Here is a 20,385-nt window from a genome sequence, read left to right on the forward strand (position 1 = left end):
AGTAGTGGCAGAGGGGAACAGAGCGGGCTGAGTTTTAAGCTCGGAGGGACAGCTTAGGTGATTTGCATTTTCCCTTCTAACTTTTTCTTTGCCTTTCTGTTCCTTGTCCAGCCACACTGTTGGCCACCAACAGCAAACTCTTCTCCAGGTAAGTGTTCAGTTGAGCCAGGCTGAACAATGTCTCCTTCAGGACCTACTGAACTGGGGTGGGTGTCAGAGTCCAAGAAATTAAAAACAAAGAGCTGAAGATTCACAATAGAGGGTGAGATTTCCAACTCGGAATGAGACCATAGATTGAGTTTTTACAGTAGATGGTTCAAAGGTACCCAGCATGGAGTGACAATGCCCAGCAGGGCATGTCTAGGAACCAGGGTGCAGACTGCTCGCAAGATTAGTATGACTTCAGCGTTGATCCCTGCAGGAGCTTCCTGGAGACAGCCCGGCCTGGGCAGCTACTGGATCTTGGCTGCAGTTTGGCTTCCAGTAGCATGACTGGTGGGACCAACAAGACTAGTTCAAGGTAGGTGCCAAGTTTGGCAGGGGTGTAAGGGCGGGGAAGATGAGAGGTAGAAGAGAATGGAACTAAGAACCGTTGCCAGTTTTTTTTCTGGGATATACTGCTAGAGCTTTTATGTAGTCACATACTTGACAAGCATAGCAATATTTGCTTCAAGAATAGCAGGGATGCAGAGGAATCTGCTGCTCAGAGCTGGATGCTGTGTGTAAAATACAGGTGTCTCCTCCCCTGCACCTTGTACCCCAAGAGGTGTAGTATCGGTACCATCACAGTTCCTGGACCTATAAGTACTCAGTAAACAATCAATAAATGTATTAATTGATTGATTGGTTGATTGAGGCAATAAAACATTGATTCATTCGGGTAATTTTGTACCCCCAAATGCAGGCCAGGCAATGACTGTGTGGAATTCGAAGATGAAGCAGACAAAGAGTTTGCCCGCAGGAGCCCACCAAGCCTATATAGGGTGAACAAAATACACACACAAATAACTTTAAAACAAGATGGAAAGTGATGAAAACTAGTGTGCTATAATAAAAATTGTTTGAATTTGAGACCTTATTAGCTCTTATCTGTCTTTAGTGATTTGCCTTTATTGAACCTTAGCCCTGGCAACACCCCAGTTCAGTTAACACAGAATCTCTGGAGATGAGACTCAAATATCTGCATTAAAATTTTTTTCGAAGTATATTTGATTTACAATGCTTCAGGGGTACAGCAAAGTGATTCAGATATATATATATATATGTGTGTGTGTGTATATATATGTATACTTTTTCAGATTCTTTCCCATTATAGGTTATTGCAAGATACTGAGTATAGTTCCCTGTGTTGCATAGTAGGTCCTTACTGTTTACTGTTTTATATATCGTAGTGTATATGTGTTAATTGCAAACTCCTAATTTATCTCTCCCCATCCTCTGCTATCGCCTTTGGTAACCTTAAGTTTGTTTTCTATGTCTGTGAGTCTATTTCTGTTTTGTAAATAAGTTCATTGGAATCATTTTTTTAGATTCTACATGTAAGTGATATCATGTGATAGTTATCTGTCTCTGTCTGACTTACTTCACTTAGTATGATAATTTCTAGATTTATCCATGTTGCTGTAAATGGCATTAGTTCATTCTTTTTTATGGCTGAGCAATATTCCATTGTATATATATATACCACATCTTCTTTATCCATTCATCTGTTGATGGACATTTAAGTTGCTTCCATGTCTTGGCTGTTGTAAATAGTGCTGCTATGAACAATGGAGTGAATGTATCTTTCAAATTAGAGTTTTCATCTTTTCTGGATATGTGTCCAGGAGTAGGATTGCTGGATCATATGGTAACTCTGTTTTTAGTTTTTTTGAGGAATCTCCATACTATTCTGCATAGTGACTGCCCAATTTACATTCCCACCAACAGTGTAGGAGGGTTCCCTTTTTTCCACACCCTCTCCAGCATTTATTATTTGTAGACTTTTTTTTTTTTATTTATTTTTGGCTGTGTTGGGTCTTCATTGCTGCACGTGGGCTTTCTCTAGTTGCGGCGAGCGGGGCTACTCTTCATTGCGGTACGCAAGCTTCTCATTGCAGTGGCTTCTCTTGTTGTGGAGCACAGGCTTTAGGCGCATGGGCTTCAGTAGTTGCAGCATGCGGGCTCAGTAGTTGTGACTCTTGGGCTCTAGAGTGCAGGCTTGGTAGTTTTGGCACACAGTCTTAGTTGCTCCACGGCATGTGGGATCTTCCCCTACCAGGGATCAAACGCATGTACCCTGCATTGGCAGGTGGATTCTTAGCCACTGTGCCACCAGGGAAGCCCTGTAGACTTTTTGATGATGGCCATTCTGACTGACGTGAGGTGATACCTCATTGTAGTTTTGATTTTCAATTCTCTAATAATTAGCAGTGTTGAGCATCTTTTCATGTGCCTACTGGCCATCTGTATGTTTTCTTTGGGAAAATGTCTATTGAGGTCTTCTGCCCATTTTCTAATTACGTTCTTTGTTTCTTGATATTGAGATGTATGAGCTATTTATACATTTTGGATATCAACCCATTATCAGTCATATCATTTGAAAGTATTTTCTCCCATTTAGTAAGTTGTCTTTTCATTCTATCAGTGATTTCCTTTACTGTGCAAAAGGCTTTAAGTTTAATTAAGTGCCATTTGTCCATTTTAGCTTTTGTTTCCTTTGCCTTATGAGAGAGATCCAAAAAAATATTGCTACAATTTATGTCAGAGTATTCTGCTTGTGTTTTCTTCTAGGAGTTTTATGACTTCTGTTCTTATGGAACAGTGTTTACCCATTTTGAGTTTATTTTTTTATACAGAGTGAGAAAATTTTCTAATTCTTTTACATGTAGCTGTCCAATTTCCCAGCACCACTTATTAAAGAGACAGTCTTTTCCCCATTGTATACTCTTGCTTCCTTTATCATGCACCCTGAGTGCATGTTTTTTTTCCTGGGCTCTCTGTTCTGTTCCATTGATCTATATATCTGTTTTTGTGCCCGTACCAAACTGCTCTGATGACTATAGCTTTATAACCGGGTCTGAAGTGGACACAAGTCACCTCTCCCCCCCGAGGTGTGCTGGCAGCTGTCACCTTAGTGGAAGCTGTGGCTGGAGATGGAAGGGCTGGAGCCAGAGGCTGGTGTGAGCCAGGGCTTCTCCTGTGCTCAGTGGCTCACAGCACCCTATCCGGGGCAAGACTGTGTCCTAAGTTGTTGGAGCAGAATTCCTGAGGGTCAGGTCTGAGCTGGTTCCATTCCCTCTGAGTGTGTGCTCTCCTGCATCCCAGCATTGGTACCTTCGCCCCAGAGGGGAGCAGGGCTGGAGCAAGAAGGGCCGGGGCGGGTGCCCATTGCAAGCAAGGGCCCATTGGGGAGCGGTCCTGGCACACGAGTCAGAGTTCCAGACCGCTCTCCATCTGCCTCTGCTGGGAGCGCCAGTAATGGCTGCCATCGCCCGGTTTACATGTAGCGCCAGGTCCAAGCCAGCTCCATCGCCCACAGCTACACACCCTTCACAGTAATGGCAGCCTTCACCCTAGTGGAGAGCTGCACCATGGAGCAAGAGGAACTATAGTGGGTGCCCCGTGTGGGTCACAGGAAGATGGCCAGAGTCAAGGCACTTTCAATCTGCTTCCTCCTCCTTGTCTCAGGGAGTCAGCGAGCGAGTGCGCTCTCTTCGCGAGCAGAGTCTAGGGTTCCTGCAGCCCTCCTGTTAGTCCCACTGGTTTTCAAGCCAGCTAATGGGACTCCTCTGCCCAGCATCAGACCCTAGGGCTGGGGTGCCCAGTTTGTGGTTTGAACCACCCACTCCCAGGGAGGATCTCAGAGCCCATGTAATCCCCCTCTTCCTCTGTGTCCCCTTGCAGGGATGCAGGTCCTGACCTGACTGTTTCTCTTCTCTTCCTACCCAATTCCGTGTAGATCTTGCTTTACAGCCTTGGCTGTGTAAGAGTGTATCAGTCTCCAGTGTGTTTTCAGCGAGAGTTGCTCCTCATGGAGATGTATTTTTGATCTGTTCGTTGGGGTGGGTGAACTCAGCATCTTCCTGCTCTGCCACCTTGATCTCCCCCCTCCTCGGTGATCTAGTCTTATGCCCACAATTCAGATAAGGAAACTTAGGATCATGAAGATAAAATTGGCAGTTAGGGGCTTCCCTGGTGGCGCAGTGGTTGAGAGTCCGCCTGCCGATGCAGGGGACACGGGTTCGTGCCCCGGTCCGGGAAGATCCCACATGCCGTGGAGCGGCTGGGCCCGTGAGCCATGGCCGCTGAGCCTGCGTGTCCGGAGCCTGTGCTCCACAACGGGAGAGGCCACAGCAGTGAGAGGCCTGCGTACCACAAAAAAAAAAAAATAATAATAATTGTCAGTTAGGAGGAATGCACGAGAATAGATCCAGGGATTCCAATTATCCAGCTATTACTCGAATAAGATGATCTCGATTTGGATCAAAAAGCCCAGCCTCCTTTCTGAAGAGAGTAACAGTGATTAGTCAAAGCCTCAAATAATTCACAGCTCCCCTACCCACATGGTTGTTTGGAACATGTAGTGGTGAGCTCTAGTGTCACCCAGCTTGGTGCTACCAAGCTTTGGATGTAGACATATGTTGGTGCCATACCGAGAGAGAGACAGAGACAGAGACAGAGAGAAAATGTTTGGTCTGTAATGCAGGACTTCTGTCCTGAAATTGTGCTGTAAAGGGGCCTACTTCTCAAAATCAGGTTTTGAGCATACCTGTATAGATAAAATTTTATCCTCAGGGTGAGAATAAAATGAGTTTTATGTTCCTTACACACTCATTGCCTGGGTGTTCCACACAGCCACTGGCACAAGCTGAGTAGCAAGTTACAAAGCGCTTGGCAAAAGCCAGCTGTGTCACAGTATGTGCAAGTGGGAACTGACAGGTTAATAACACAACTGCAAGGTTTCTTTGCATCTAGACTGCTTTTGATTTTTCAAATCCCTCTCATAGCAAATTTTCATTCATCTGTAATCACTGTGGTCATGACAGAATCTCGTTCAATTTTTAAACCAGGGCGAGATTGTAACTCCTGTGTTTCAGACAGAGAGTTTAGATTCAGAGCAGTGAAAGCTTTTCTCAGTCACAGTGGCAGATGGAGAAATGGCCAGAAAGGTATCTCAGTCTCCTGACACTTTTATTAGATAACTCTGGATTACCCTGTGTCTCAAAGCTTTGCTTGTTTACCCAAACCCCCTCGTTGCAGCATCTCAGAGATTCTGGACAAGGTGCAAGAAGATGCAGAAGATGTCCTTTTCAGTCTGGGCTTTGGCCAGGAGGACCACAAAGACACTTCTCGAATTCCTGCCCGATTTTTCACCACTCCGTCTCAGGCCAAAGGCATTGATTTCCAGCTCTTCCTGAAGTCCCAGGTGCGGAGGATTGAGATGGAAGACCCGTGCCTCATGCTGGCCAGTGAGTGTTACCACAGATATATGCTCAACTTCTCTCCCAGCCTGCAGTCATTCACAACAGGGATCAGTGGCTCTAGATACTACTTTCTCTTGGTCAGCTTCACTCGACCCTTTGTCTCTTGTGTCTGTTTCTTCCTATGCTGTCTTCAGTGAAGATAGAGAACTTTGACTTCTCTTCTGTCTCTTGAAGAAATTGTCTTCAAGAGACCTCATATCACTATTACTTTCTTTAGATCTTCTCTCTTTCAGCTGAATCAAATAGGAACAATGTCTTTAAATCTTGTCCCCATTTTCTGTTTCTCAGTTGGAATTATTGAATGTTCCCCATTTATAGCCACTACATTAAAATCATTTCCATTTAGGGCAGTGGTTCTGTTAATTATGTTAAATTGTGCAGGAGTTAATAAAACATTCATATTCATAGGCTTTTCTTCCAGAGAAGGAAGGGCTCAGGAATATTTATGTTAAGTAAGCACGCCGATGATTCTTATGTATAATCCTTAGACCACGTCTAGGGAAACAATGATTTAAGGTGTCCCAATTCCATACTAAGGAAAGATATGAGAGGGCTTCTCTACCTGGATGAGTGATAAAAGACTCTATTTTTTTCTATGTGTTACAGTATATTTCAAATTATATTCTTTTACAGCCCCCCAACATAGTGTTTCTGACAGTGCTGTTTCAGATTCCTTGCAACAGATTCAACTTAAAAACTTGGTAAAACTACGCTTCTGAGCTCCACCTGCTGGAACAAGGATTTTGAGTTGGAGGATTTGCACAAGCATTTGAGATGATTCTTACACACACTAAAGATTGAGGATGATTTATTGAATTTATTTTATGTGCCAAGTACATAATTAGTTGTTAAATTCTGGAAGGACAGCAGCTAGGCAAGAGAAACATGACTCTTGCCTTTAGGACACTTACAGTTTAAGGGATATATGGTTTATCACAGTGCTTTTCCAACATGGATGTATGTGTGAGTTACTGAAGGATATTGTTAAAATTTGTGGGATACAGTCTGAGAGTCTGTATTTGCAATAAGTTCCCAAGTAATGCCAATGCTACTGGACTACTGGCCACACTTTGAGAAGCAAAGTCTAGCAGAAATGATATAGTCCATCTAAATTTCTCTACCTCTGTCCATTGCCTAGTAATTGCTATCCCTCAAATTTGCTGCTATCAAAGAAGACTTCTATAACCCTAAAGTTTTCTTACTAAGAAAATAATGTTAATTTTGCCCTTTTTAGTCATGTTTGTCATCTAAGGCAAACACAGTGATAGAGACCATTGTATACTGACAGCAGAGAGGATATGCTAAATCAAGATACAGAAAAGTTTTTCATCCTGTATAGAATTAATTTTTGGACTATTTGGGATAGGGAGTCAAAAAGTCAAGAAGGTCAAGAAAGAGAATCCTGGGTGTCAGAAAGCTAAATGGGAGAAACGCTGGTAGAGAAAATGGCACCTTCTTTCTGAATTTTGAGTTTTAGGAAGGCTATTGAAGGGAAAGATTCAAGAAGTAATTTGCTGATGACCCCCTAGACTCACCATCTTCAACTCTTGCACTCAGGCAGGTTTAAGCAAGTGCAAACACTGGCCGTCACCGCCGATGCCTTCTTCTGTCTGTACTCCTACGTATCTAAGACCCCTGTCCAAAAGTTCACACCATCCCACATGTTCTGGAATTGCAACGCGACTGATGTGCCATCCATCAAGATTCTGCCCCCAGAGCCTGAACCTCACTCACCCAGAGAGCGCCTCCGGAAAGCCATCTCCAAGATGTGCCTGTACACGTGCCCACGAGATAGGCTATCACCACCCGACCACACCCCCAAAAGGAACAGTTTAGACCAGGTGGTGTGGGAAGTGATGGACAGAGTGCGAGGAGAGAAGTTGGTCCTCCAGCAAGACCCTGGGTTTGGGCCAGTCCCACAGGGAGATCCTGTGCCCCCCATCAGGGGTACAAAGCTGCCCACTTCTTCCTGTCCATGTGCCCTCTGCTTTAAAGAGGAAGCACAGCAGGGGGTGTCCACATTGCAAGAACCATCAGAAACTCTGGATTCTAACCCCTGTTGCACACATTCTCTGCCCAGAGCAGATCTACAGTGGAGCACAGACCCTGCACAGGTAAAGAGGCAGCTGTGGGGTCTACAAGCCACCAGTAAGGAAGCCCATTCAGCCAAGGATGAGACCTTCTGGAAAAGAAAGAGCAGAGCAAGAAAGAGTCTGTTTCAGAAGAATCCCATGGGCAGGAAGGTTAAATCACTGGACCTGTCCACCATCCAACAGAAATGGAAACAGGGCCAAGAGAGAACAGAACTGCACCGATCTCTAACCCAGCAGCTGCAGGACACTTTGGACTTGGAGGTGAGTGGCTTGAAAGTGAGGGAGAGGCTGGCAGAGAAAGGCTCTGGATTCCTTTCCTTGGGTAAAGGAAATCCAGGCTCCTTTTCCTTGCCAGATATATCAATTCTTTTTTATTTATTTATTTTATTTTTTCAATTCTTGAATTATATTCAGAAACCTTTGGGAATGGGTTAATATACAAGGAGGGAGAAAAAGAAATGAGCCTGGTTTCTTAAGAGTGCCCAGGTTTCTAGCACTATTTTTCTAATTCCTTATCTAATCTGATCTTCACTGAAGTTTCTCATCAAGCACACCTGCCCCTGTCATTTGTGGGATCCACACAAGAGTACAGATAGAGGTTACACACTAGGCTAAACACGATTAAATAAAATCTTCTCTTCTACCTTGACAAGCATGTAACCGCAAAGTCCTAGAAGTTCAGGTTCAAATCTAGAATTCTCACTCTTAGGACTTCAGTGCTAGAACATGGCAGGGTGGGCAGAGACCCTCCCCATCCTGTCCCCTTCTCTTCCCATGGCCACATCTGCCCTGCACCATAAGGGATTTTGCACATACATATGCGAACACCCCAGCCTGCATATACAAATGCCACAAACCCCCTACCCACACATAGAACCACCATTAGTCATCACTCAGGCCTGGGAGTGCATACACTAGGAGAAAGGCTGGTCTTTGAGAGAACAGACACGAGGCAAAGCCAATGCATTTCCCTGAAACAGGCTTGGGGCCATTTGAATAGCATTTGGGGGTATTCTGGGTATCCAGAGCATGGTCTAGAAGGGGCAGTACAAGATCAAAGTGGACACATCCTCTAGGTCCACCAACTCTTCATCCCATGAGCTCTCTAAAACTTGGAATTCTTCTTGCCTGGGTCTGTGGACAGTACTGCCATCAAGTGGTAGAGTCTCGAGGAAAAGCCCTCAGATCCTTGCCACAAAGAGAAGCCATGATGATTTGCAGTGTCATTTGCATGTATGTCACCTCTCATTGAATGTAGAGCTGTTCCTGCCTTCCTCACTACCAGGCTCCTACCACAAGAGAAGAGGCCAAGTCTCTCAAGTACATTCAGCCTCTTTCCCTTACAGCTATCTGCCATTCTGCACTTTTCTCCAACACTGGCACTGACTGAGTTCTGCTGGGATCTTGGTTACAGGTGCAAAGCAACAGTGAGGAGGAAGAGAGCCACTGGCCCAGCAGATCCAGAAAGCACCACCTCTACCAGACTTTTGCTGGCAAAGACTCAGGAAGTAAGTGAAGTGGATCTGTCTCTCTCTCTCTCTCTCTCTCTCTCTCTCTCTCTCTCTCTCTCTCTTTCTCGTGTGTGTGTGTGTGTGTGTGTTTCTCAAACCTCACTGCACATTGTAAGCACATGGGAAGATTTAAAAAAATACTCACAGTGAAGTGTCCCACATCCTGCCTTCTGATTTAATTGGTATGGCGTGGAGCCCAGGGACTGATTTTTTGTTTGTTTTAAAGCTCCTAGTGTAATTCTATTATGGCTGGATAAATACTTTTCTAGATCAGTGGTTCTCAAACTTTAGCATCAAAATCACCTGGAGGGCTTGTGCCACTACAGATGGCTGGGTCCCAACTCCCAGAGTTTCTGATGGAATAGATCTGGACAGGGCCTAGGAATTTGCATTTCTAACAAATTCTCAAGTGATGTCAATGCTGTTGGTCTGGTGATCACAGTCTGAGAACTGTTGCTCGGGGGGAAAATTCCATATAACCTTAATTTTCCAAATGTAGTCTGCAGATCAGCGGTATTAGCATCATTTGGGATTTTGTTAGAAATGTGGAATCCCAGCCCTTCCCCACCCCCGACCTAATGGATCAAATTTTATTAAGATCCTTAGGTGATTTACTTGCACATTGAAGTTTGAGAAGCATTGTAGTTTGCAACAGGTGAAGACAAACCAGATGAAGACCAACCATGGAGATTTATACCCCAGCACCTGCTTTTAGCTACTTTCTAATCAGCCCAAATCATAGGACTTAGGCAAGAGTCCTCAATGTATCTCACATGTATGTTCATTTAGGCTCTGAGTTCCATTCTGCAGCTAGGGTCTGATGTACATAGCTCTCCTTCTCTCCTCAAAGAAGGACAATGAATCTCACGTAGGTAGTTATTGCAGCTAAAATGTCTTTCTTCTAGATATGAATTTCGAGTATTAACTCTTTCAGAGCTTTCCTCTATTTTTTGAAAATTTTGACTAAAGTTTTATTATTTAAACTAAGCAGAAATTAATCTCCTGGTACTTCAACTGCCTATCCGCTAGGACCACAGAGAATATGGCATCAGAGATAATGATTTTTAATCATCTTGCTTAGGGTTCCCTCCATTTTGAACGTCTTAGTACTATTTACTGCACTTCCTAGTCCAATAGCTTTTTGTTTAACACCAAAATTTCATTGTTACTGGTCCAGAATCACAAAGGTCTTTATGATTCTAACTCCTTTAATTCTAATTATCTGTGGGTTTAGGGTCCTAATCGCTCTACGTTCTCTCTTACCCATAACTTTCATCTCCAGATATATAGCTTGTATGTATCAGTCACTCACAAAAGAGGTAAATGTCAGAAGACAGCAGGCTACTATATGTAGTTGAAAAAATTTAAGATATGGAGCCAAATGACCTACCTCCTACTAGATCAGTAATCTTGCCAAACTCACTTAACTTTGTTTGCTCCTATGAAACCTGACAGAGAGTTTGTGTAGGTAAGGCACCATGTGCTGGAATAACCGTTACGACGTTGCCGTTGCTACTGATTTTAGAAAAGGTAATCATCGGCAAAATATTTAGATCAGTGAATCCCAATCTTACAGGCTTTTAAAAAAATTGCTATTTCCTGGGCTCCACCTAATAAAATTAAATACAAATCTCTTAGGTTTGGACTTGGGCATTATTGTTTATTCTTCTTTAAAAGTTTCCTTGTGTTAGCAGTTACCTATTTTTGCATAATAAACCACCCCAAATGTAGTGACTTAAAGGAAAACTTATTTATGATTTCTTGCTGTTTAGTGGGTTTACTGGGGGGGGATTCTTCTGCTTGGTTCATCTGGGTTCACTTATGCAGCTGTTTTTGGCTAGTTGACTGGGCTGGACTAGAAGGTCTAAATGGGCTCACCCTATTGGCACTGGCCTTGGTGCTGAACCTCTCTGCTGGCTGGCAGGCAGGCAGGCGCTCTCTCCATGTGGTGAGTCATTCTTCAGTAGTCTAACTTGTCTTTCTTACGTGGATGTTCAGCAAAAACTGAAGTCGCAGTGGCTCTTTTTAAGGATATGTTTTAAGTTGTACAGTGCCCCCTCTACCACATGTTATTGCTGAAATCAAAGCACAAAGCCAACCTAGATTCAAAAGGAAGGAAAACAGACTTTACTTTTTAAATAGGAGTGGCAAAGTCACACTGTGAAAAGGCAATGTGGAATGGGAGGGTTGCTGTGGCCATCTTTATAAACAGTCTCTCACAGACAGTGATTCTGACACCCCATGAGGGTTAAGAAAGACTAGTTTAATTAAAGGGCTTTATCCTCACATATTAAAGTTGCCCTGAGGGTAAGCTGTCATTCTAAAGCTCATTGAAACTCAGCCACAGCATACAAAATTTGAAAAGAAAATTAACTGCTAAACTTATAAAATTCGAATAGAAAATGTGGAGTATATGCACCACAGCTAGGTTTTCCTGCCAAAAATTTTAATTTATTCTAAAATAGCAAAACAAAGCTTTGCTCAAGTGTTACTTGTCCAGCAGATGTCAGCCTCGCACAAGAAAATGCCGATTTGTCCAGCAAAGCAGGCTGTGTAGGATCTATATGATTATACCTTTCTAGACAATTCATGCAATACCCAAAACGTCAGTTCCTCTCACAAACGTCCCATCTTTGACTAAAGGTCAGTATACAGAAAGATTGGAATTGAGTTGCCAGGGAGGAAGTTTCTAGGAGTTAAACATTTCAAATAAGTAACTAGATGTAACTAGACTCCATTTTCTGCTAGGTGATGGGATTTCATTACAGCAGGAGTTACTGTGTTTAGAGATGCTATATTTCACTTACTCTAAGATGTACATTTTTCTGCACTTGAATATCTCTGAAATAGAATGGGTCTAACAGTTGGCAGTGTCAACCAATATACTTGTGTGTGTGGGTGTGTATATATATATATATATATATAATACATATATTTGTCTTCTTAATGGAATACAAAATTAATTATGTCTTACAAACAATGTTTTATCAGATTCAATGAAACACAGTAACTTTAGAAATTCAATGCACTTAGCCTCTCAGGTATGAGGAGGTGATTTTATAGATTTTCCTTTTATGATTCCCCTAGAAAATGAGAGATCTCTCCTTCACTGACACAGACTTCAGCTGAGGCAGGGGGTCACAGTGGTTCCCAAATCATTCCAATGTTCTATGAGTTTCTTTATTAATCTTCTCACAAAGCTATAAGCTATCTCTCTCAATCCACTCCTCTATCATCCTCTAAGAGATCACATGGAGTGGGAAGTAGCTATGAAAACAGCTCAGCACTGGCAAGATTAAAGACTGCATAAGAAACACGGATAGGGAAATTCACTCACCACCATCAAAGGCAGAACTAGGTGGGACAGTTCCTCAGATCTACTGCCCCTTCCAGGATCTGTAATTATCTCCCAGGATCTCTGTATCTAGTCCCAGGTGTTAATCTACTACTTGTTGTCAAGCATAGGAGAGGTGCAAGCATGGATAGAAAGTGGTAGCAGCACCCAGCCAGCAGCTGTGTCTAGTTGTGTGGTCTAGTTGTGTGGTCTAGTTGTGTGGTCCTCATATTTCACAAAGATACTCACTTGAAGAGGCAAATAGGGGTTGGAACCCAGCTCTACTGAGCTTACCTTCCATAATCTCAAGGGTCTTCTTCTTCTAAGAGAGAGTTTATTTTTTCCCCTAATTTATCTATATAAGATGAGCACCTTTCTGTAATTAGCACAGGGGTACATTTTCTGTTAAAAGAGGATCTTGTTCCCAGCTATCAGCTTTCATCCCTCCCACTCCATCTTTTAGTCTCTTCCAGAGAAGTCTTAATCTTCCTCCAAGTTCCTGGCAAAGAATGACACTCATCCCTCATAATTTGCACCTTGCTCAAGAATTTCAACTTCATGGCCCTTTTATTGGTGCCCTGTTGCTGAAATTTAAATCATTTGACCTTTACCACATTTATGAGAAGCACTGCTAAGGAGAATATTTTTATTTTTATTTTGTTGTTGTTTCTTTTACCAGATCTGAGGTAGTACAGCATAATATATATCCTGTTTGTGAAGTGATCATATCTAGAAGTGAGAGGTTTCATTTTATTATCAACACTGCTAGCAGCAGTGGGAGAAGAGTCAGGAAGGATTAGGTGGGGAGGCTGGTGCAGAGCACAGGATAAAGAACTAGTCTGAGATAATCCCAAATGGTGGGTAACTCAACACACTATCTGTTTGTGCTTGGTGGAAACTCTGTGAGCCAGGTAGCTACAGACTTGCTCCTTGGTGAAAGATTTTGCCATATGATAATATTAACAATAACAAATATATATAGTGCTTATTACATGTCATACCCTATCCTTAGCACTTTGTGGGAATTAAATCATTTAATCCTGTGATTTAGGTTGCTTTATTGTTCCCCATTTTATAGGTGATGACCCTGGGCACAGTTATTTTTATACCAAAATAAATTCTCAAGAGGAACTATCAGATAGGAAGTGTAGGGAGAGACAAGAAAAGGGAGAGGAAAGAGAGAGAGGACTATGAGAATGTGATAATTATTTTTCTGCCTCATTTACATTTCTTACCAAGGTTGTTTTGTGTCTGTGGGGTAAATATAATTAAAAACAAAACCTTCTGCCACCCCAGAATCCCTCTCCGGAAAGGTATAAGAGAAAGAAAAAAGTTATGTTTTTGAATAAACATTAAACCAGAATACGATGTCATCACAGGCAAAGGATGTGCTAAAGAGATTGCAGAGACAGAAGGGGGTCTTACCCTCTTATATATCCAAGAAGATACAACCCATTACATACATGTTGTCAAAATAAACAATAACTAGTCCTCAAGTAAGAGGACTTGACAGCACCATTTTTCACACATAGTTCATCCTAGATTCACCTGATAACTGAGGTGGCCAACCATATTAGCTTATTGCCTTTAGCCAAAGGAATAATAAATACCTCTCATGTTTTTATGGCAATTCGTGGTTTTGCAGTTGGAGCCAGGCATCTAAGTTAGACTGGAGACTGGGAGATGGGGGTTCTATGATCCTTGATACATTTCAAAGCAATGGCTTCCATATCCTTGAGAGAGACATTTCTGGTTTGTAAAGGTTTCAAGGGGCTGATTCAGCCTTTAAAAAAGATTTACATACATTTCAAAGAAACAAAGAATTTACAAGTTTCCTGAAGAGACATGTTTTAACCTGCCAGGTGAGTGACCTGCCGCTGCACAGTACACCCCCATGGCCCTACCAAAGTGGCCAGGTGAGCACAGCCCACACAGGGAATGCTCCTTGAGTCAACCTAGTTCTGATGGCCAGTAGGATTGCCTTTCTGGGCTCCACAGGTCTGAAACAATTAAGAGTTCTTGGCAGGCTACCACCCGCAGGGCACTGCACAGACAGCAGACTGAAACAACCCCCAGTCTTCCCATGCAGAAGGCCTATTTACTTGTCCTGGAGCATCAGCCTGAGAAGTAGAGTTCAAGTTAACCACACATCTAGATGCTACAGAAGTGTTCTCAGGGAACATTAGCCAGTACTCTCACTTGACTTCACTACAGCTCACCAGTACCTCCCAGAAAGGTGCTTATACACTCAACTGGAGCCCAGAATTTTGCAACATTCTCAAAGGGACATCTCCGGTTTCTTGGTCTTCATGCCAGCAGAGTCTACAATTTCAGTCCCACAGGACCGTATATACTTGCATATCTTAAAAGCTGCTGCCTGAAGGTCTAACTTTCAATCAGCCCCAAACTGAGATCCCTCCTCCAGGACACTCAGATGTCCTGGCACATTCTCAACAACTGGGACCTACCCAGAATAAATCAGGCTGCTTAGACAAACACAAATGTTTGAGAGACAACAAGCTAGGGAAAGGTTAAATGATAAGGTTCATCTCCTACACAAGGCCATTCCTTCAAGACTGGGAGACGTAGCTATTTCACATAGAAACAACACAGAGAGTCAAGCAAAAATGAGGAGTCAAAGAATATGTTTCAAATGAAAGAACAAGATAAAAACCCAGGGAAAAGAAACAAAAACACCTCAATGAAATAGAGACAAGTAATTTACCTGATAAAGTGTTCAAAGCAATGGTCATTAAAGTGCTCACCAAACACAGGAGAAGAATGGACAAACACAGTGAGAACTTTAAACAAAGTTATAGATAATAAAAGAAAGTAGAAAACAAACATCACAGGTTTGAAGAATACAATAACTGAACTGAAATGTACACTAGCAGTGTTCAACAGCACACTAGATGAAGCAGAAGAAAGAGTCAGTGATCTGGAAGACATGGCAGTGGAATTCACCTAACAGACCAGCAAAAAGAACAAAGAAATTTAAAAAGTGAAGATAGCTTAAAGGACCTATGAGGCAACATCAAGAGGAATAACATTTGAATTGTAGGGGTACCAGAAGGGGAAGAGAGAAAGGGGCAGAAAACATATTTGAAGAAATAATGGCTGAAAATGTCCCTAACTTGGTGATGGAAACAGACTAGATGTCTGGATCTGTCTAGATCCAAGAAGCCCAGAGTGTTCCACACAAGATGAACCCAAAGAGAGCCACACCAAGATTATAATTAAAATGTCAAAAGTTAAAGATAAAGAGAGAATCTTAAAAATAGCAAGAGAAAAACAACTTGTTATGCAGAAGCTAACCTCCATAAGACTATCAGCCAATTTCTCAGCAAAAACTGCAGGCTGGGAGTGGCATGATATATTCAAAGTGCTGAAAGAAATAAACTTCCAACCAATTAATACTCTACCCAGCAAGGTAATCATTTAGAATTGAAAAGAAGATGAAGAACTTTCCAGGTAAGCAAAAGCTAAAGGAGTTCATCACCACTAAACCAGTCTTGCAGTAAATGTTAAAGAACCTTCATTAAGCTGAAAAAAGGGGACACTAATTACTAACAAGAGAACATATGAAAGTGAAAATCTCACTGGTAAAGGTAAATATATATTAAAGGTAGTGGATTAATAACTTATAAATCCAGTATGAAGGTTAAAATACAAAAGCAGTAAAAATAACTAGAACTAAAATAATTAGGTAAGAGGTACACAAAATAAAAAGATGTAAAATGTGACATCAAAAACACAAAATGTGAAACAACAAGGTCCTACCTGTATAGCAGAGGGAACTATATCCAATCTCCTGGGACAAACCATAATGGAAAAGAATATTTTAAAAGAATGTATAATGTGTAAAACTGAGTCACTTTGCTGTACAGCAGAGATTTGTACAACATTGCAAATCCACTATACTTCAATTAAAAAACAAAAATAAATAAAACCCACAAAATTTGGATGGGGGCGTTAAAATATAGAGTTTTAGAATGCATTCAAACTTAACTTGCTATCAACTTAAATATATCAAAACTGTCAACAAAGTGGGCATAGAGGGAACATGACTTAGCATAATAAAGGCCATATATGACAAGCCCACAGCCAGCATCATACTCAATGGCGAAAAGCTGAAAGCTTTTCCTCTAAGATGAGGAGCAAGGAAGGGGTGACCACACTCACCACTTTTATTCAACATAGTACTGGAAGTCCTAGCCAGAGCAATTAGTCAAGAAAAAGAAATAAAAGGCATCCAAATTGGAAAGAAAGAAGTAAAATTGTCACTATTTGCAGATGACATGATTTTATATATGGAAAACCCTAAAGCCTCCTCCAAAAAACTGTGAGAACTAATAAACAAACTCAGTAAACGTGCAGGATACAAAATTGATATACAAAAGTCTGTTGCATTTTTAAGCACTAACAATGAGCTATCAGAAAGAGAAATTAAGAAGACAATCCCATTTATAATTGCATCATAAAGTAAATTAAAATACCTAGAATAAATTTAACCTAGGAGGTGAAAGATCTCTACACTGAAAACTATAAGACATCAATGAAAGAATTGGAGAAGACACAAATAAATGGAAAGATATTTTATGCTCATGGAGTAGAAGAATTAATTAATTCTTTAATTAATTAATTAAAGAATTAATTAATTCTTTAATTAATTAAAAATGATTATTATCAATAATAATAATTATTAATTAATTATTAAAACTTCCTTACTACCCAAAGCAATATACAGATTCAGTACAATCTCTTTCAAAATACCAAGGGTATTTTTCACATAAATCAAATACACAATCATAAAATTTATATGGAATCACAAAAGATCCTGAACAGCCAAAGCAATCTTGAGAAAGAAAAACAAAGCTGGAGGCATCACACTCCCTGATTTCAAACTATACTACAAAACTATAGTAATAAAAACAATATGGCATTGGCATAAAAACAGATTGATGCAACAGATAAGAGAGCCCAGAAATAAACCCACCCATGTATGGTTAACCAATTTATAACAAAGGAGGCAAGAAGAAACAGTGAAGAAAGAAGAGTCTCTTCAATAAATTATGTTGAGAAAACTAGACAACCACATGCAAAAGTATGAAACTGGACCACTATCTTACACCATACATAAAAATTAACTCAAAATGGATTAAAGACTTGAATGTAAAACCAGAAATCATAAAAATCCTAGGAAAAAAAAAGCATAGGCAGTAGGCTCCTTAACATTGATCTTAGCAATATTTTTTTTTTGACTGACTCCAGAAACAATGGAAACAAAGCAAAAGTAAATACATAGGACTATATCAAACTGAAAAGCTTCTGCACAGTGAAGGAAACCATCAACAAAATAAAAAGGCAACCAACTGAATGGGAGAAGATATTTTCAAATCATATACCCAATAAGCGGTTAATATCCAAAGTATGTAAGAACTCATATAACTCAATTAATAAGAAAAACAATCTATTTAAAAAATAGGCAGGATCTGAATAGACGTTTTTCCAAGGAAGACATACAGATCAGGTCAATAGGCACATGAAAAGATGCTCAACATCACTAATGCAAGTCAAAACCACAATGTGATCGCACCTCACACCTGTCAACATGGTAAAAAAGACAACAAGTATCAAGTGTTGGCAAGGATGTGGAAAAAAGCGAACCCTCATGAACTGCTGATGGGAGTGTAAATTGATGCAGCTGCTATGGAACACAGTATGGCGGTTCTTCAAAAAATTAAAATTAGAACTACCAGTAAATGCTCTTCTGAGTGTTTATCCAAATAAAATGAAAACACTAATTTGAAAAGATACATGCACCCTTGTGTTCATTGCAGCACTATTTACAATAGCCAAGATATGGAAACAACGTGTGTCCATCAATGGATAAATGGATAAAGAAGAGGTGGTATATGTATACAGTGGAATACTACTCAGCCATTAAAAAAAGAAATCTTACCATTTTCAACAACATACATGGACTTCAAGAGTATAAAGACGCAGACCTACCAGAGAATGGACTTGAGGGCACAGGAAGGGGGAAGGGTAAGCTGGGACAAATTGAGAGAGTGGTATTGACATATATACACTACCAAATGTAAAATAGATAGCTAGTGGGAAGAAGTCACATAGCACAGGGAGATCAGCTCAGTGCTTTGTGACCACCTAGAAGGGTAGGATAGGGAGAGTGGGAGGGAGGGAGACGCAAGAGGGAAGAGATATGGGGATATATGTATATGTCACTTTGTTATAGAGCAGAAATAACACACCATTGTAAAGCAATTATACTCCAATAAAAACGTTTAAAAAAAAGTATTATGCTAAAGGAAATCAGTCTGACAGAGAAACCAGATACCATATGATTGCACTTCTATGTGGAATCTAAAAACAAAACAAACAAACAAAACAAAACTCATTATACAGAGAACAGATTGGGGTTGCCAGAGGGGTAAAGTGTTGGAGGGTAAGTGAAATGGGTTACGGGGATCAAGAGGTACAAACTTTCAGTTATAAGATAGATAAGCTATGGGGATATAGTATACAGCCTGGATACAGTAGTCAATAATATTGTATTGCAAATTTGAAAGTTGCTAAGAAAGTAAATCTTAAGAGTTCTCATCACCCCTCCCCACACACAAAAGAACCATGCTTTAAGAAAAGGGGGGTGGAGGCAAAGCCTATTTCTCAACAAGGAAATTTAACTTCTTATTTTGAATTTGTGTTTGCCATTACACTTTGCATCTTCGTTTCTCTTCCTTTGCTTTCCCTTTCTCTGTACTGCCTCATTCTTCTTTGGAACTGTGGAAGGCAGAAGAGTAATTTCTATATGCCTAACATAATGTTCATTTTCTGCGTTATACATTTCAAATATTCCAGTGGATTACCAAGGCTGTATCCAAGGCAGTCACGCCACGTGGCTTCACGTGTCAACATTCACATAGACTGTAGTGTAAGCATTGCTCCTGGAGATGTGCAGATCAGAGGCCCTGGCTCCATCCACACTACCTCATCTAGCCCTTCATGTGAATGGCCTTTAGTGATTATATAACCTTTTTGGAGATATTATCTCACATAAACCTTATAATCACATAGAGAGCAAAAACCATTTTATGCTTGATAAGGCTCAGAGCAGGAAAATTACTTAGCAAGATTATGTAATTAGTTTTTTTTTTAAACATCTTTATTGGGGTATAATTGCTTTACAATGGTGTGTTAGTTTCTGCTTTATAACAAAGTGAATCAGTTATTTAGTTAATATCAGAATCAGAGCTAGAACTTAGGTCTCCTGACTCCAAACCAGTGCTCTTCTCATCAGTGCACACTGCCCAGAGTGTGCAGGAGCTCAGACTGTAGCTGTGGATCAGAGCAAGCCTCACTACCTTTACTTGAATCTGACCTTCGTTTACTTGTGCCCTAACCCTTTGAGCTAAGCACCAATAACCTCACTACCTTTATCAACACTGAATTTTGCTTGCCTTCTTATAAACTCACCAGCAAGATGAGTGTTAGGCAGGTTAAGCAGGAACACTCACAGGCCACTTGGAGCTCATAGTTTAGTGAAAGACATGATAGGAAAATCCACAATTACTTTGATTTAATTTCATCAAATGCCATAGGGACATCGAAAAATGAACTTCCCAGAGGATGACATGTCCAGGTGAATCTGGACAGACGAGTAAAAGTTGAACAGGAGAAAGGTATGGGGGGAGGTAGAAGAAGAAACAAGACATTGATATCCTAGGCAGAGAGAAAACACGTTCAGAGGCAAAGAGGAATGGAATGTCATAATACTGTATCTTCAGAAGCTACACCTTCTGCCTAGTGGTCGAAAGGGAATATGTGGGAGAGGATCAAAATTAAGAATAGGAAAGATAAATAGAAATCAGATTATGAAACAAAGTCTTCTGTGTTATTTTCAGAGTTTTGGTTTAGTCTAGGAAGATAGGAAACTACTTAAAAATGTATGAAGGAAGTGACAT

The 20,385-nt window shown here is 40.9% G+C and overlaps 1 protein-coding gene across 3 annotated transcripts in view; it reads left to right on the plus strand.

Moving 5' to 3' along the window:
- Positions 1-20,385, plus strand: part of TESPA1 (thymocyte expressed, positive selection associated 1) — a 75,122-nt gene that overhangs the window by 18,769 nt on the left and 35,968 nt on the right. For all 3 annotated transcript variants that reach the window (XM_024736455.1, XM_024736454.1, XM_024736453.1), the window contains exons 6-10: positions 112-148; positions 422-520; positions 5,242-5,450; positions 7,023-7,819; positions 8,973-9,066. In XM_024736455.1, coding sequence (XP_024592223.1) covers positions 112-148; positions 422-520; positions 5,242-5,450; positions 7,023-7,819; positions 8,973-9,066 — 1,236 coding nt within the window. The remainder of the gene's footprint in view (positions 1-111; positions 149-421; positions 521-5,241; positions 5,451-7,022; positions 7,820-8,972; positions 9,067-20,385) is intronic.

Source organism: Neophocaena asiaeorientalis, unplaced genomic scaffold, assembly GCF_003031525.2.
Source record: "Neophocaena asiaeorientalis asiaeorientalis breed wild unplaced genomic scaffold, Neophocaena_asiaeorientalis_V1.1 scaffold134, whole genome shotgun sequence".
NCBI classification, from domain to species: Eukaryota; Metazoa; Chordata; class Mammalia; order Artiodactyla; family Phocoenidae; genus Neophocaena; species Neophocaena asiaeorientalis.